Source organism: Leptonotus elevatus, chromosome 16 (assembly GCF_054856555.1).
Source record: "Leptonotus elevatus isolate MCC_2025b chromosome 16, RoL_Lele_1.0, whole genome shotgun sequence".
NCBI classification, from domain to species: Eukaryota; Metazoa; Chordata; class Actinopteri; order Syngnathiformes; family Syngnathidae; genus Leptonotus; species Leptonotus elevatus.
In genome coordinates this window covers 7,839,536-7,858,578 of record NC_141254.1, presented here as the reverse complement: position 1 = coordinate 7,858,578, position 19,043 = coordinate 7,839,536, and the positions used below count along the sequence as shown (strand labels likewise).

Below are 19,043 nucleotides of genomic sequence, written 5' to 3'. Positions count from 1 at the left end.
ACAACAACAACAAAAAATTAAAAACTAAAAAATTTCCTGAAAAATATATTTATCTCAAAAATACTGTCTGCAACGTTATTCTAGTAATATTGTGTCATTAAAAAAAATACATGCTTTTATTCTGGTAATATTGCAACTTTAATCTTGAAAATCTGGCATTTCATCTAAAAACCGTAAAAGAAAAAATCCTAGCAAAATTATTTTCTCCCCCCAAAAATATTTAACATTGTATATTAAAATGTTATAGTGTTTTGTAATACCTCATTTGTGACTATATCAAAATAGTTGAGCCTTGAAAGAGTTAAATGTTTCTTTTCTGCAGACTGCATCCTTATAAAAGTCGTGGTAATGAATCTTTCCTGATTTTGGATAGCATCCAAGCATTACTTAAAAATGTCAAATGAAAAAAAAAAAAGGTTCGCGTGTGTGTGTCACTATTCACCTTAATTTTCAACTGGACTATCAGAAAATGGCAGGCTGCATATTTTCAGACACATGAACAATGGATGCTGTCATTACAGCCTCCATTCAATGCTCAACCCCCACTAAAACTACACCCAGTGCATTATACCACCACCACATAATAATAATAATAGTAATAATAATAATAGTAATCTTTTTTTTATCAGACTCATTTAGCTGCTCGACAAATTTTTCCCTCATATATATTAAGCTTTGCCTTTTTTTTTCTTCTGCAGGCATTCAAGCTTTACGACCACTGGAAATCATCGCCATGCGTTCAGCTTCACGCATGCGCATTGACCCAACACACATAACACTGAAACACACACACAAAAAGAGAGAGAGAGAGTGAAAGAGGCAGCTCTGGGATCAGCTCAACTATTTTTTATTTTTTTTTATTTCCCAATGTAGCGCGACAATATTACCTACCCGGACGCCCTAATGGCTTCCTTACTTGGATACTCGATTTCATTTGTTACATTTTAAAATTTTAAAGTCAAATCGAGGTGGATTTATCGTGGTAGATTGCTCATCCGTAGAGGAAATATTTTTTTCGATATTAACATTTAAGTTGGCAAACTTTGGCCACACCTAGAGCCTGTCCTATTTCCACGCAAAAAAAAAAAAGCAAAATTTTTTTATATCATTTTTGCTTCGCTTTCTTTCTCTTTCTGGTTCGGTGGTGTGCGTTTGTTTGTGTGACGGCGAGTCCCGACGGTGTAACCGGAGAGGGGCCTCACAGAGGGAATGCAGGACTGCAATGGAGCACAATGCAATACAGGTAAAAAAAAATATATATATATATCATTATTTTCTTTCTATTAAATGCCCCATCCGTAACAGTCGGGTTTCTCGCTGCTCGTCGCCTTGTTGAAATTAATCGTCGATAAATTAGGCCTCGGATTTGGAGTTTTATTTCATTTAGTTTGACCATATCGCATTGATTGCCCTCCCACCCCTTCCCCCCCCCCCACACACACACATAGAGTTTCTGTGACTCACAATTCCAACTTTTATTACAACTTCTCCCCCACCTCAAACGTGGCATATGTATGAATAATATTTGATATATTTCCCCCCCTGTTATCAAACGTCCGACCGTGACACACAGCAAGCTGACGCCTGACTGTTTTCCCACTCAACGGCAGCACGTTCAAAATCCGCGTGTAATAATTTCTTGATATTTCCCGTCGTGTTTAATGATTAATTTCTTTGTGTGGTCGTGTCGACATTAGTCCCCCCCCACCGTTTCCCGACTATGCTAACCGACCACCCCCCCACCAACGACGAAGCACATATTACCGAAATAAAATAACATTTATTGTTTAAAAAAAACGAGGGGAAAAAACAGGAAACTTTTAAAGCTAACCCCCTCCTCTTTTTTTTTAGCCGAGCCAGCCAGCTAGCTTAGCCTAGCCTTAAGCTAACAATTGTTATAATTTAAAATAAACTACATATTATTTCTTCATTTAAAAATGTTGGAATCGCTCGACAGGGGCGAGGTTGGACTGTTTCGTTGGTGTGAACAGGGAGCGTTATAATATTACCAAGCCCCGACATTTTGTCTCGGCTGTAATTACCACTGTTTGAGGAATGCTAATATTGAGGTATGAATATGGTGACTTTTTTTCTTTTCTTTTTTTAGATAGATTTAAAATCCGCACAGAGAGAGAGCACAGAGCTCAAAATCAATTTGTATTAACATAATATTTAATACTATCGTCTAATATTCATGTGCATTCAAATATATTGAAAAAATGTCATTGCTGTATTCCTTCCCAGTGGTGTTGAATAACAGGATATATCCAAGGTCAAAACTGTTTGGGGGAAAAAAAGATAAAGACTTAGCTCTATATTAGAGGACATTATCTAATTAATATTAAAAAGGAGCTTTCTCAAAACTCTTTAAAAAAAATGCCTTTGCATTTTTTTCCCCTCAGAAAAATATCACGTGCACTGACGCAAACAGATTAAGGGTTTCCATCTCAAACTCTTGATGTGTGTGTGTGTGTGTTCACATTTTGAGACTGGCCTCTCAGATTATATTATGTGGTTTTTATTTTCCTGCCTCATTTCCACCACTAGGCTGAGTTGAGCACTGTTTCTCCTTTAGCCACCTCCCCTCAGGCTCTGGAGGAGGGAGGGAGAGAAACAAAAAGTCCAAAAAGATTGGAGACTGCTGCATGAAATCCTTGTAATGGATAATAGTATGTTTATCATACTCTCATGTTCCTATTCATCACATGTCTTCACTGTAATTAAGTTAAATACATGTAGAACATACACTCTGGTACCCTGGTGGCTGCTAAAGTGAAGGGGAGTTTTTGTTCTTGCTTGTTTTCCTGCTCTTTTGGAATGATAAATGTTTCAAAAGCACCGTAGATGAATGGTAATAAAAAAATAAATAAAACACAATTCATTCACCTTACTAGATCACCATGACTCGGAAAACTGAGAATTGACACAGCAATTATGCTATTTAGGCTAATAATACGTTTTACAGTTTAAGCCTTGAAAAAACTCTCCTTTACGCTGTAATCATATTGAAACTTATTTATATACTTTTCAACACATTGTAAATATATTTAAAATAAAAAAATATATATTTATCAGGAAAAATAATCTGCGATATTGAAGTCCACGGTATATCGGAGATTACTGTAGTTTGTCAACACCACACATTGTTGGATTTATTTTCCTATTTTATTGTCTGTAGTGGCTAATATAATGTGCAGCTCGGGTCAGCTTTATTTATATCATTTCTTTCATACAAACGACGGCAAAAGGCAGTTTGTCAAGACAACGCAATGTTGGGTTTGTCTATTGTTATCTTGTCTGTGTTGACAAATGTAATATATTTGTAGTTTAGGTCGGCTGAATTTAGCAGTAAACATTTTTGTCAAGCAACACAATGTTGTATAAATGTGTCTATTGTTTTGTCTTAAATGACAAATTTAACGTTTGTACCTCCACTCAGGTTCATTGCTATAGCCTCTTTCATACAAAGGACTACAAAAAGCAGTACAAGACAACACAATGTCAAATTGTTTGTCGTGGCAAATTTTATATATTTGCAGTTCCCCTTCAATTAGGTCACTTCTTTTATGTAAGCAACTAGCAGGTAAACAAACTGTATATTTTATCAAGTAATACAATAATACATTTATCTTCAACAGTGCTTCATTTATTGATATCAACCCCCCCCCCCCCCTTATTAGTGATTCATATTGTGCATTTTTACCCACAATTTCCACCATCCTTTCAGTCAAACTAAACAGGATTTGTGTGTCGGTGTGTCTTCAAGTTCATAATCATTTTTAACTATATAATTGTGTTTAGTCCAATCTTTTCTTATATTATCATCAATTGAGCTAATCTGGTAATAATCCTGCTTGCTGTTTGTCTTGTAGGGCATCCATTTTGTCAAGTAAATATGTTAATGAGAATGGCTTTCTGCATGTAGCACTCGATGAATTTAATGTTAAAATATTCCGTTTTGTGTTGCTTTTCATGTCTATTTATACGACATAATTCATTATTTTGTTCTTGATACTCCCTTTTCTCAGTTGTTTGGAAATATAGGCAACATTTCCATCAATATATTGACCTATAAGATGTTGATACTCCACTTAAATTGTCATTTCTATTTTAAAACGTGCATTTTATTTCTCTTTAGTACTCTGAGCTTTTTAAAAATGATTTTTATTGTACGCCTGCTTTCTCAGTGTGTCATTATAATATCCCTGCAGTCTTCCCACACGTATTTTTATTCTTGCTTCTGTAATTTCAGCTGCATATGTATGTTTGCCGTCCACCGGTGGCCCCGCCTTTTTTTCTTATTTTTTTTTTAAACGTCGGGGGAGATTGATATCGTGTTAAAACTGAATAGAAGGAGACTTTGTTGTGGTTTGGGAGGTTTTTTTTTGTATGTGTAGTTTTCCCTCTGGGCCTCCGTCATGTGTGGCTTCCTTTTTCTCCGACGTTAATGAGGCACTGAGACTCCACCACGTCACCACTCTACATGTCCTTTTTTTTCATCTTTCAAATTTTTATTTGCGGCTCTCCTGACTTTTTTTTTTTTTTTAAATTCCTTTATAAATTGACCCTGTGCCTGCTGCAGCTTGTCTGCAGAACTGTGGCGTGTGGGGGGAGGGTGGGAGTTGGGGAGGAGGAGGAGGAGGAAGGGTGGGTATGCGGTGGGGGAGGGGGTGTATGGTGTGGTGCTTTCCCCCCCCCTTTTTTTTTAAAGGCGGGGGGTGATTGTGGTTGATCAGCACAACAAGAGTGAGAATTTGAGAATATTCTGCATTTGGGCAGTCAGGGAAATGGGGAGGCAGTCATGACAATGACGAGCCAAACAGGAACGACTGGTTGCTGTAATGTACACGCACACTCGTCGTCCTACACAGGAAATGCAGAATAAGCACTTTATTTGGGTGAATCTTCAAGTCCGACCTTTTTTAGTAGGAGTAAATGAGGAGCAGCTGCACAGGCGACCCCACCCATACACGCAGACACACACGCCACATTGATTATTTCATCTCAAAAACACATATTTCACTCTACTGGAATATGAAAATCAGTCTAATCTCTTGAATTTATGAATAGATAAATAAATAAATAACTTTTTTAATTAGTATCTGTAAAACATTTTTTTTGTAGTTCTTTGTAAAATATTTATCGGGACGTTTTATCAGATAAATATGAAATATTTTCTGGCCAACAATGTGTAATTTTTTATATAGTGGTTCCAAAGCTTATTCATTTAAATGTTGTCATTTATTTTGTTGATTTATTGTTTGACATCGAATTCAAATAGTAATATGATCAGAAACAATGGAGAAAGCAATATTTTTTTTAAATAATGAGGAAAAATTGAATGCAGTGCTTAGCGCCACCTGAAGAGGCGCGTTTGAGTCTATCATAACTAGATTGCATAGAGAACATGGCATACTTTTGTGCTATTTCTTACATAGTTTTCATGTTTAATTGTTAAAACAATTGTTGAGGAATGTTATTGTTGAAATAACAAATACGTTTCTGCCCTCTAAAATGTTTTGAAAATATTAATTAGTAATTACTTGTTTTCCACATATCTGTATTCATAACAATATAACTAGTTTAGATTTTTATGGCGCCTTAAATTTCAAACTTCAAATTCAAATTTATTTCACTCTTTGAAATAAAAGGGGACAGAAAGAAGTAAAAACTTGTTATATCTGCCCCTGATCAACACAAAAAAAGCTTGAGGGTCGCGTAGCTAGTGGTGCTTTACAAAGGACTAAAGACAATTGAATTAGAAAATAGTCGTAGAAAAAAAATTGGTTTTATTGCATTTGAATAAAACCAAAACAACTGGGAATTATTAATTTATTTGTTCCCCCCATTGGACAGTTGATTATTCAGATCCTACTTTTTAACATCAGGTTCGAGTGACACATCATGACTTCTCAAGCCAGTCATCTACAGATTCAACAAATGCATGTGATTTTATTTTCATGCTAATATAATCTGCCTTTGCTGATACATTTACAAAACTTGAAGATTTAAAAGGGATGCTAGGGAATGGGAAAAATGCAACACACTCAATGTCTAATGCATCATTTAATCATTAAAATATGTATGCGGACAATATTTCTATGTGCAGAATGATTAAAAAGAAAAGTATTGTTGAGAGGTGAGCTCGACTGTTTGTCAGCCAGAAAGATCATCTGTGAAATATTTGGTGTCGTTTGCTGCTTGCTGGCAGGTGGCAGCTGAGAGTCTGCGTATTGTGTTTCATGTAAAGCTGCTGTAATTCGGTCTTTTTTTTATGCCTCCAGCTCCCAACTGCAATCACAGAGGACGGAGCCTGATGGGTTCAATATCAGGAGGGCCACATTTCCGTGGCTGTCATGTTAAGCATTCGGCCCGGCCTGTTATAAAAACAAAAAATACACAACCTGCAGTGATAGAATCAAATGCGTTTGTAAAAAGTTTACACACCCTTTTCAAATGATGTTTTTTTTTGTGAATGGTAAAATAAAAAGCCCACCAGAACAGCTGTAATGATATCCAAATGTCACAATATAATATTATCACAATATAAACCTCGCAATGTGGTAATTATCACGATATTGTGGGGAGGTTGGCCATATAGAAAAAACTCACGACACTGTATAAAAACTTGTTTTTGTACATAATCACAACAGTGACAAAGAAATGGTCTATGTAGTTCATCCTGGGGATTAGCGTGAATGTAGATGGCCAAAACATGCCTAATTAAAATTAAACTCCAATAATAGATTTTACCACTAGATGGTGCTGGAACTGCACGAAAGGAAAAAAACATGGCCCTTTTAACAAATGTGATGCTTTTAATATCGACTACAATATTGTTGCAATTTTATTATTGCAATGTTGCCGTTACATCCCTACTTACAAAAAAATAAGACTTACATTTTCCCACCTCGCATTTAAACACAATTTATCCCCAATTTGTTTTGAGCTTACATTATTGCATCATGAGTGACAAGAACCCTCCTAAATTTCACATTTGCGTCAGGTTCAAAAGCATGGCAAAGTGTTGTGCTTCAATTTGATGAATCATTCCTCACAAGCTGCACAGCGGTTTCGCCACCGCAGAGTGGTCAGACTTTTATTTATTCAAATTTGCCAGATTCAAACAGTTCTTGCGATGTGGCAAAAATGGCGTATTTTGCTTCAACTTGAACTTGATTGGATTGTTACCTTTGAGGCAGAATGTTGGAATAAGATGTGTCTTTGTGTAAAATGTATTTATTGGACAGCGCCTCCTTTTGTGTTCAGATTTATTTTCAGCATTATTCTGCCCCCACGCGTCTACTTACTTATTAAAAAGTGTCTTATCCGGAACCGAACTGTTCCTCCATTGACTCGCGCCACAGCGGCCGATTGCGTCTCATACATCATTTTCTCTAATAGGCTGCGGGTGAGTCATTTCGAAAGTACTGCATGTGCGTGGAGACCTGCAATATTGTCACGCTCACACAGACGCTATTTACAGTCTGTATCAGGAACTGCCGAAGATATGCTGCACACACGCAGGGGTTAATTTTTAACGTTCTTTTTCTCTCTCTTTTACCTTCTAACCATGTTACAATGTGGCGGAGACGTCCATGCGAAATTCTCTACCTTGATTGATAGCAATATTTGCCTATGTCAGTTTTAATTTAGTGTTACAATATCAATAAAAAAAAATAGTAATTCGCTTGCAAAAACGTGTCCAAAAATAAATGAGTTTTTTTTTGTATATTTGAACTAATTGATATTTTAAGTAGTGTGTTAAGCAGTGTAGGTTTTTTTAACATAAAAAAGTTTGTAAGCATAATTAGGTACTTTTGAATAAACTCAGTAAATGAATAATGTAGTTTTTGATAATTTTATGTTATGAACTGATTGTTTTTTTTTGTCAATGTAAAATTGATTTGACGACAGAAAATATGCATCATCATGACAAACCTCCAGAAACATTTGCCTGACGCGTGCGTCCCACTTTTCCCTGCAGTGGTTGGGTGCTCCTTCCTGCCAGAGAGGCAGCTTCGCCTTCTACAAGTCGGTCGGCAGCAAGACTCGAGCCGACGCCCCCGTGCAGGTGTGGCGGCTGGGCGAGTTTTACTTCGTTCGCTGCGGGCCGGGCGATCCCGCCTGCATCGCTGAGGTGAGGCGGGCGCAACCTGAGCAATTCAAATCCACTCATTTGGAGTTCACAACCTGTTTACAAATAACTGAGCAACTCTTGAGTCAGCGAGCCATGATAAAGCTAAATTAAGCACCTGAAGGTGTCATGCTATTCAAGTAAGGCCACATGTTGATGGGACATTGCTGGACATTTAAAAGGTGACAAATATTTTAATCAAAACAAATGCTTAGAAGAAAGACAAACTTTTCATGGACATAGCCCAAGTTTCTCTCATATGGTGAGTATAAATTACGATATCCCCATCCCAAACAACCAATGGGCACAAGGAAAGCAATATATCCATTCCATGATACAGAAAAAAACAACCCATTACAACATTGATTGATAAAGTTTGTATATATTAATTTTTAGTTGTAATAAAAAAATTTTTATGTACATTTGAATTTTAATAAATGTTTAAATGTATTTTTTTTTATTCATTGTATTTTTTCATTAGATTACATTTTAATTAATTTTTTAATGTCATTTTTAAAAATTGTGTTCATTGTATTTTGTAATCAAATTACATTTAAATTTTAATAAATTTTCAAATGTACCGATAACTGTCATTTAATGTATTCATAATATGGTTTGCGTGTACAGGTGACATTGCTGTGGGAAGACCAGACGCAGCGCCACCTCCTGGCCAGCGCCAGACTCTACTTCCTGCCCGAAGACACGCCAAAAGGTCGAACCAGGGAGCATGGTGAGGTAGGTGAAAGGTCCTGGGGAATGGGAGGGGGTGAGGGGCTCATTCAATACCAGCATTGTGTTCATGGGCTTATTGATTTTTATCTAGAAAAAAAGAGTCATCCAATTATTATTAATTTAGAAATGTTGTATATTATTTGTATTATATTTAGCAAAAAGTCATGTCAACTGGAGGTAAGTAAACGTTTAAAGGTGAAAGAAAATGATACAGAATCACAGATTTTATTGTTTTATTTTATTATTTTTATTTATTTATTATTTATATTTTATTTATTATTTGTATGTTTTTATTTTGTTATTAATTTAACAATATATTACAACAACAACAAAACAATCACATGTCGGAACGTGAGGCAGATTTGAAAATCATAATGCATGGAAATGTTATTCCTGTACGCCGGCGAGTAAGTCCACCGCCATCTTAATATAATCAGAGGAATGCGTCAAGAAGGACTATTAATAACCTTGTCACAGGAACGTAGCCTCTAAAGGCGTTTTGGAAGAAATTTAAACAATTTCCACCTTCAAGTTCGCTGGGAAAAAGTTCTGAAAAAAAAGAGGCAACTTTATTGGCTGGAAGAGTCCTCAAACGTGTTCCATTTCAGCTCCTGCGAGTTGCTGGCTGGCTCGCTCATTGTTTGAATTACAAGCAGCCGCTTCCGCCTTACCTTGCACGCAGCAGAAACAAAAGTCTTGCACAATGATGCACTGCGGCGGCCGTTCACGAGCAGGCCTATGAATCACAACCTAAACGTATAATAATACATCTTTTTTTTTTATTTCTTTTTTCCGCTGAGCCTCCTCCCCCTCGCCCCTTGCCTGCCTGCTCACCTCACGGTGTGTTAATAAGATCACACCTGGCTACTATGGGGGGCAGGAATGCGGGAACTCCCACCTGGAAGGGGGGTTGGCCTGCAAGAGATCGCTGCAGACGGGCTGTGAACTTGCATCCGCCGTCAAGCGTCTGCTTTTTAACATGCTATTTATCTCCAGATTACCTTTAAGAATCCCCAGCCAGTGTGACGAAATCTCAAAATAAAATGTCTTCCGATGCCCAACCTTGAATGTCTCACAACGGGGTTAGCTGCTGCTAGCATTTGTGTCACAGCTGGGATTTGATATATGTATTACGCAATATTTTTTATTTCACCTCCCCAATCCACTGAGAAACCTACAGAGCATAAAAGTGCAATAATACGGGCAACATTTTTCAATCGGCTCACACTGGTTGATTTTCAAGTCAAAACAAATTTTCCAATTTTGCATGGTTTAATTTAAATTTGTTCCATGAACAAGCTCAACTGAAATTAATTTTCCCCATTTGAAAATGAACTGAAGTGTCACTAACCAATTACATCCCCCAAAAGACACAATTTTTTGTTACATGTTTTTAATAATGGGAAAAAAATCTATATATTTTTCAAAAAACAAAACAATAAAGATTAATCAGGCAGAGTTTTGCAAATTAATTGTTGATACAATCTTACTTTATTATGCAGCAGTAAGTGCTATTCAGAACTCTCTCTGTGTACATCCTATATAAAAAATACAGATGTTTTGACATGTTAGAAAGGTGTCTTTTTTCTTTTCTTTTTTAAGTAGAAGTCAACCTTAAACATTTCTTGACAATAATATGTTATATGTGACCTCTCTAGTCTAAACATGATATTCTGATTAATATTACATTTTTGGAATATGAGTTGAGCAGCAAAATCCGGCTGTTTTTATCCATTTCAGGGGGCGGCCATTTTGTCACTTGCTGTCAAGTGAACATGACGTCAATGTTGCTCAGGGCTCAGGCAACGACCAATCACAGCTCACCTGTTTTCTGAAACTGCGCTGTGATTGGTTGTTACCCGAGACCTGAACAACATTGATATCATCTTCAGTCAACAGCAGCGCGGCAAAATGGCCGCCCACTGAGATGGATAAAAACAGCTGGATTTTGCGGCTTAACTCATATTGCATTACTGCAATATTAACCAGAACGCCATATTTAGACCAGTAACACATTAGTAACCATAATTTAGACTAGTGGGGCTGCATAGAACATATTATTGTCCAAAAAAATAATTGTGGGTTGATATTCTTCTTTAAAGTCATCCTTTTATAACAACAAAAATACTGGAGTAGAAAAAATAGATCATATTTTGCCAGCAATTTCTTATGTTGTTTGTTGTTTTTGACCATACATATATGGTCAAAATCTAAATTCACCAATTCATCCTTTTTTGCATGTTTTTGTATTTGAACATTCCAATGTGTTGTCAAGTTAACGAAATACTAAAGGATTTAAAGTATTGTAAAACAATCAAACATTCTGCCTGTAATTCATATTTTTGTTGCGGTAAGCATTAAGGAACCTAAAAATAAGTTATTTTCTGCATTATCCATTTTTTAAAATTGGCCAACTTTATTTTATTTATTTATTTTTGCCAAATGAAGGCATCAACCTCAAATCGGTAACATTTGATACAAGCATAAAGAGAAGATGATTACTATATCATGAAACAAACTCAAATAAAGCAGAAGTACTCACCCTCTCAAGATGTTCGACAAACAAAATGGCGAGCGAACAGGGGCGTGTCATATAAGTGTTGCTTACGTGACATCAACACATGACATTTGAAGTTTTCTTGGATTTTTTTTTTGTAAGGCATATTTTTCCAGAACATTTTTATCCAGCTCTCAAAATCACATTCGACAATGTTGCCTGATGATTTGTGTAGGACGAGGTTGTGGCCGTGTCCCGAAAGATGGTGTTGCGGGTGGAGGACCTGGTGCGGTGGTCGTGCGACGAGCCGCCGGCGTGGAGCGCCGGACCGAAAGCGACACCCTGCGTCACCCCCAACGGGCTCCACAAAGCGCCGCCGAGCAGCGAGACTGACGGCAGCGGCGGCAACACGACGGACTACAAACCTCTGAAGGACAAGAACGAAAGCAAGAAACACACAAACGCTCACATGACGGCGACCACGTGACGACATGCTAACCGCTCCGCTTTTTGTTGTCGCGTAGACGGCGTGAGCGAATGCCAGGGTGTCAAAGTCCTCAGCTACCCGCAATACTGCCGCTACCGCTCGCTGCAGAGGCGCATCCAGGACTGCGCCCGGGGTCCGACGCTGCAGGACGCCCACCTGCTGGCCCTGGGCGGCGTCAGGGTGATGCCCAGCACCCGCTTGATGTACTGCAGGGACACTTTCAACCACCCCACGCTGGAAAACAGCGTCAGCTTCACCTGGCAGTTCCGTAAGTGCTTTGGGAAAAAGCTAAAAAATTACTGATTGGTTTTAGTATTGTACATTATTTTTTTTTTTTTCCCTGCAGGGTGTCCATCTCTTAGCCTCCGAGGACGACCTCGCAAGAGACGAGGCCGCGACGGCAGAGACACGCCGACCTCCGGCCAGTCGGAATCCTGGATCGAGAGAATGAAGGTTTGAGTCTCTCTACTTTTCAGATAGCAGACAAATGGCATTAGTTGACATTAGCTGAGTCTTCTTCCCTTTAAAAAAAACCAACTTCATTTCTAAGAGGAAGCTGCAACTTGTTTTTTCTGCTTTTCCGCCACCAAAAAACTGACCAGACATCTTTTAGCTACTTAAAAATATTAAGTTACCTATATTATATACAAAAAGAGCCATTAAGAGATTAAACTGGATTTATGTTCAGTAAATGGTTCTGGTTTTGATTAAGTGTCGTGGATATGTCGAGGTGTTGTTAAAGGGCCAGAAAAAAACAAAACTTAAAAAACTAAATACAGGCTCCCTCTAGTGGTACATGAAAGAACAGTTTAGATGTGTACAATTTTCATTTAACTTTTATGTGAAATCCACTTTAATTGAATAATTGCAGTAGATTTTGTTTATTTTAAAGTGCAATGTTAAAGTGGACCATCACAAAAAAATTTGCACAGCAACATAAAAACTACAATTTTTTTTATTTTTATTGAACCATAAAAACATGGTGTGATTGTCAAAGAAGAAGCGGGTCGCCAAAAAGACATGGAATGGGCAAGAATAAAGGAGAGTGTGGATATTGTGAGTCTGTTGGCAATAATCAATCACCCCATTCTCTGACTGCACTCGTCCATTTTGGCAACTGAGACTCTCCACAACTCAGACTCTCCGCAAATTAATAAAAATTTAGAAACAAAAATATGTTAGAAGTAGCTAGTTAATAATTCAGTTTTTATTGTTTTTTTTGTTTTTTAGACTGCCATTCCATAGAAATTCCACTTGCTCTGTTTTTTGTAGAGCTGGGTATCGATTCTAATTTCCTTAGTCGATTCAATTTCGATTCACAAGAGTTCAGTTTGATTCGATTTTGATTTTTCATGATTCGATTCACGTCAATTAAATCGATGTTGATTAATTATGGAACTATCAATGACATGATAAAAACTCCACAAACATTAAATTCCAAATAATTTTGTGGAGTCACTGGTTAAATGATTTAATTGATTAATTAAAGCAACATGTGTTATAATCACTTAAGTGTTACACAAACATTGACATCAGCAAGGATGAGATCATGAAAATATGTTCATAACTCTAATTCAATAATTCCAAACATAAATTAAAAAAATTCTGAATTGTCTTTAAGTGCAGTAAGTCAGGTCTTTCATTAATGTAAGAAAATACTTTTAAATTCATGTGAACAGTAAATGTCAAGAAAACAGTAAGATTAAAAAAGACCTTTAAAATTCTTTAATTTCTAATGAATTTATGGGAAAAACAAGGTTGTATGAATCAATATCAAGCTCGAAAATGAAAATCATTGTTTTTTTCTTTGAAATTCGATTAAAAAAAAATCTATTTTGTTTTTTGCTCTTCAACACGATAACCACCACCTCGCGTCGTCTTTTTTAGGAGAACGTGATGGGCAGTGTGGAGGTGGGCGGCGAGGACAGCTGGCTCCCGCACCCCGAAGAGCAGCTGTTCCTGGACGAGCTCTTCGCCTTCATGGAGCGTCACGGCTCACCCATCCACAAAGTGCCCAACCTCGGCTTCAAGAAGAGTGAGTTGGGCTCACATCTTATCTCGATTTGCTTCACTGGCAGAAATTTTTAGCTATTTTTTTCTGCCTCGATGCCCTCAGTCGACCTCTTCCTCATGTTCTCGATGGTCAGACGTCTCGGAGGCTACGAAAAGGTGACACACGTTTAAATTTGTTTTGTTTCTTTGCTCATTTATGATCTGCTTCTTAACCCTATAAAGTCTGAACCATGAAATATATGAGAGAACAAAATCAACTTCCACCTATGACTTTTGATTTGTGTCATATTTGATACACAATGCTTGTCACAACGTCACAATGATTTGGTTATTTATGACCAAAAAAAATATAATAATAAACAGACACATCAAGCATATTAGTATTTCCAAAAATCAGAAAGAACATTTCCCACTACTTTCTCAATTGGAGCGATCTTGCAAGGTAGCTGGAAAAGCCATCATCTGGGTGATACTGCCCTCTACTGGATTATCCGTGCAATGCATGTGTCAGATCATATACGTCAGGGATTTAATGGTGGAAAAAAAGTATTAAACCCATGAAATAGAGGGCTCAAAATGCCTTGTATTTATTAATACGATACGTTTGGCTGTATAGGCTTAAATTGATACGAATGAACATTGTGATAAATGTCACATTGTGCGTCTCAGGTGACGTCGGACCGCTTGTGGAAGGTGGTTTACAACGAGTTGGGCGGATGTCCCGGCAGCACCAGTGCAGCCACCTGCACCAGGAGACACTACGAAAGGTCCGACTCGAGCGCTTTTCAAGTACAAACCTTCTGACTTAGACACCGCATATAAACGTGACGTGTCTTCTTGTCTCAGGCTGATGCTCCCTTATGAGGAGCACCTGATAGCAGGAGGCATGGAAGTCAATATCCCAGAATGCAGCCTGCCCATGAAGCCCAGAGGCATCCGAGGGAGGAAGCCGCTCCCACGGGGCAGAAAACCTGGACCCAAAGTCAAAGCCAAGATGCCAGCCGCTCCACCTACTACGGTAAGAACAACATGTAGCATATGTCCTCTAATAAATGCCTCCCCTCTAATAGTTGAGGAGCCACGTGTAGTGTTTTGCCTTCATCAATTTAAGACATTTTACGAGGATGGCAATTTTTTGCGGTAGGGCTCTCTAGCCCCCTGAATTCAGGGTGTTCACTGTGTTTCCTCAAATAGTGGCCAACTCCCTAACAGACACCGTAGTCCAAATAATTTCTAAATCAGAGGTGTCGAACGCAAGACCCTTTGCCAGAACCGGTCCCTCAGGGGGTTCCAATTTGGCCCGTGAATACAGAACACAAACTTCCGTTAGTTTTTCTCTCAAATTAACTGTTGTTACTAATTTTATCACGCTGACGACCACTTAAATGAGATTCAGAAATTTGGCTTTTACTCAGGATTGGATGCAAATATTGGGAGCTTATTTTTTATTACTCTGCAATAAAATAAAATTAATGAATGGAAATAATTTCATAATGTACGTGTAATTATTTGCACCAAATAAAAATGGAAATATTTGTCACCTTCTGTTATTTATAGCTTTTTAGGCCACGGACATACTGGTCTGGCCCACTTGAGATCAAATTTGGGTGAAAGTGGCCCTTGAATTAAAATGAGTTTGTCACCCCTGCTAAATGTTCCTTGAATCTTCCTTGACACCAATTGCTACTTTTAACCAGGGCTTTGGTGCCATCTTGTGGCATTTTGTTGTTAGCACTATAAATTATTCATTTTTAATGCCCCCCTAAATTGTTGTGTTGATTCTGCCGTCGTTGCAGATCACCACCGCTGACGGCATCGTGGTGATGGTGAAACGAAGGCGGGGCCGGCCGCCTGGCAAGCGCAACAAAGCCACGCTAATGGCTCAGGCCAAACTGCTGGCTCAGCAACAAACCAAAGTCAAAGCGGAGTCTCCCAAGCCGATCCTTCCGGCCCGAACCGGCGATGGACCAACGCCAAACAGCAGCACGCCGCAGGTACGATATTGTGCTTGAACTCTCGTGATTACAACCATTTAAGAGAAAAGTCAACCTTACAAATTTCTTGACAATAATCTGTTATATGAGGGCTGTGCAATTAATCGATATTCTATTTCAATTATTACACGCCACAATTAATAAATCGGCATAATCGTAAACAAAAATAAAAGATTATTAATACTTATTTTGAGTTCATATATATTTATATATTTGCACTTTTTTATTTATTTTTTATGACTTATTTAATACACCTTGTTTGGTCCTAAAGGAACTTGCATAATTATAGTATTTTTTCAATGTTTAATTCCCAGCCATTTTCACTGAAGCAATCCCCTTCACTCCCGGCTGTTTTACTGGATTTTGACTAATTTCGCAAAGGCCCACAGAATATTGTGTTCTATTGCTGTAAAAACATGGAACCTACCAAAAGAAAGATTAGAGTATCTTCTTTCATCAGGAAAAAGTATATTTCTATCCGTTTCCATTTTATAGCAATTCGCATTAGAATATAGCTAAGTTTCATCACTATTCACAAATCTATTTGGAATTCTGAGTAATTGAGATTATTTTCAACATGGCCCTGGTTGATCTATTTTGCTCTGCTGCCACCTGCTAGCCGTTTGTGTAATAACTACCATTTCTTCAACCCTCCTTTGCAGTTGAGAGGCTGCATCAAAGCCTTCTGTATGCTCTAGCATAACAAAACATTTAAAATAGAATGCATGTACACGTTTTTGGGAGCAAATGAGTTAAAAACCCAGATGCAGATCTCTAAATATGTCCAAGACGAACAATTTGTAAACCTTCAAAAATAAATTTTCCACAAGGTGGTAACCATCTCGCCTCTTTCTGCAGATTTCACATCCCCTCCCCTCTCCCTCCCAGCAGCCCATTCAGCCGGCCCTCATCCCCATCAACATGCCCCTCACCCCGGACCTCTCCCCCATGTCCACCCCCTTCCTCCCCTTTCCGCCCAAGCCAAAAGACCCCAAGGAACGTGCCGGAGAGTCCGCAGCTCCGGGCGTCCTCCTCTCGGCGCTGCCTCGCCACTTTGTGGGCGGATCGCTAGGCGGGTTCAGCCCCATCAAAGGTTTGTGTCCCCTGGATGTGCTCAGGAACTGCGTGGGCTTCCAGAGGGTCATGGAGAGCCCGGCCCTGACGCCCCAAGAGCCGAGTCAGCCGCACACTACCATCTACACCCTCCAACCCAAAATGGGAAGCCCGGACTCGCTTCTTCCGAGCGTAGACCAGCTGCCGCCGCCGGCCCACACGATTCAGCAGCACCACAACATGTGCTCGGGGTGCAACGTGGACGAGGACGCACAGAGGGGAGTCGCTCGGGATGTCAGGAACCGTCACCCTTTGCCCCCCCTCCGGGTCCTACCTTTAGATCTGGACTGCAGTGTCCAAGTACGGCAGCTGATGAGGACTCGCCTGGGTTCGACTCAGTTCCAAAGCTTCACCCGCCGGCTGTCCGAGGCTCTCTCCCAGGACCTGAGCGCCAAGCCGCCCTGCTCGCCCATCACGCCACCGCCCGAGCAGGCCCTGCCCCTCAACCTCAGCAAGCGCTTTCCACTCAAAAGACCCGGCGCGGACCCGGTCGAGCTCAGCCGAGCGTCCTCAAACGGAACGGAGTGCGAGCCGTCTCTCAAAAAAGTCAAAGCCGACTGCTCGGAGCGCCCCGAGGACTTTAGCCTGGGCGGTGGCCACGGGCGCCCCCTCTTGGGGGCCGCTGCGGGCGAGGGCCACGAGCTGGGAGCGAAAAACCAGGAGGAACCGGCAGACTTGAGCTCCCCCAGCAGGATCAGGGCCTTCCTGCTCGGCCTGCCGCCATTTCAGGTGAAACTGGATGATGATCTGAGCGCCGTGAAGTTTGGCAAAGTCCTTCCGTCGGGTTCCGGAATGGAAAGCCAGAGGACCGTGACCATTAAGAATGAAGCCGAAGCGGGGCTAACGGAGACAAGCAACCACAAGTCGGAATCCATAACCAAACCGTTAGGAAACGTCGAGATGCTTAACGAGGATTTCAAGGAGGAAGGGAACGCTTCGGTGGACAAAATGGAGAATTTCAGCGATCAGATGAGAGCCAGTGTGGAAAAATGCGATGTGGACCCCTCAAAGGGCCACCCGAGCCCCGTTCTGCCCCAGGCCAGTTCTCTGGTTCTGGCTCAGCAGAGCTGAAGAGGGTCCACCCACAAAATTTATCATCCACATTTTTGGGCTTTCTTTATTTTTAGCCTGGTGGGAAGCCAACATCTACGCTCAGAATGTTTTGATCGCATTCTTACAGTCACACAAACAATCGCCAATCATTTCTTTCTTTCCAGGCAAACTAAACGCAGAGACTCTTGAACAAGCACTGCCATAGAGCCCCACCCTTCCCATCCATTATTCAAAAGAAATATTGAATAAGATCCATAAATAAATAAAAGCGTATGGGTGATGCTATGCATCGAGACGTCCTGATGAGCATCTGTGCTGTAGTCCGGTAGCTTCACATTTGAATTGTACTCTACTTCTGTCCAGAGAGAGTTATTTTCTGATTTAAAAAAAGAAAAAAGTTCTCGGGAGTCTTTGCATTATTTATATATATATATAAATATATATATAATGCAAAGACTATATATATATATATATCTATATATATATATATATATCTATATATATATATATATATATATATAGATATATATATATATATATCTATATCTATATATATATATATATATATAGATATATATATATATATATATATATCTATATCTATATATATATATATATATCTATATATATATATATATATCTATATATATCTATATATATATATATCTATATATATATATATATATATATATATATATATATATATCTATCTATATATATATATATATATATATATATATATATATAGTTGCACGAGGAGCTCCCGTAGGTTGTGCTCGTTAGTTAGCTAGATGTTATATAAAGTGTACTATTAATTCGCTTTTTCCGACACGTACGTGCCTTAAGCGGCCCGCGGTCATCGCTGGCTTCGCTTCGCTTCGCTTTAAAGAGATACCTTGACGTTGGGACAAAAATTCTCACGCCACCAAACAAAAAATATGAAATCACTTCTATTCAAGTATACGGAAGGAATAACGAGCTCGTCTGGCGTTACTCACAAATTGTTATTCGGTGTGT

The 19,043-nt window shown here is 39.0% G+C and overlaps 1 protein-coding gene across 1 annotated transcript; it reads left to right on the top strand.

The window, feature by feature from the left end:
• Positions 1-816: 816 nt before the first annotated feature.
• LOC147160554 (uncharacterized) lies at positions 817-18,313 on the top strand. Its single transcript, XM_086097893.1, has 12 exons — positions 817-1,243; positions 7,988-8,140; positions 8,765-8,872; positions 11,602-11,812; positions 11,891-12,121; positions 12,200-12,306; positions 13,741-13,888; positions 13,970-14,022; positions 14,536-14,633; positions 14,713-14,884; positions 15,663-15,860; positions 16,719-18,313. The coding sequence occupies exons 1-12, from the start codon at positions 1,223-1,225 to the stop codon at positions 18,042-18,044; spliced, it is 2,826 nt and encodes a 941-aa protein (XP_085954019.1). The 5' UTR covers positions 817-1,222; the 3' UTR covers positions 18,045-18,313.
• Positions 18,314-19,043: the final 730 nt, after the last annotated feature.

Bases quoted from the DNA above. Each gene is read 5' to 3' on its own strand.
- LOC147160554 (XM_086097893.1), top strand. From the start codon at position 1,223: ATGGAGCACAATGCAATACAG. The intron at 13,889-13,969 runs GTGAGTTGGGCT...CGATGCCCTCAG, and splicing joins CAACCTCGGCTTCAAGAAGA to TCGACCTCTTCCTCATGTTC. The intron at 14,885-15,662 runs GTAAGAACAACA...CCGTCGTTGCAG, and splicing joins CAGCCGCTCCACCTACTACG to ATCACCACCGCTGACGGCAT.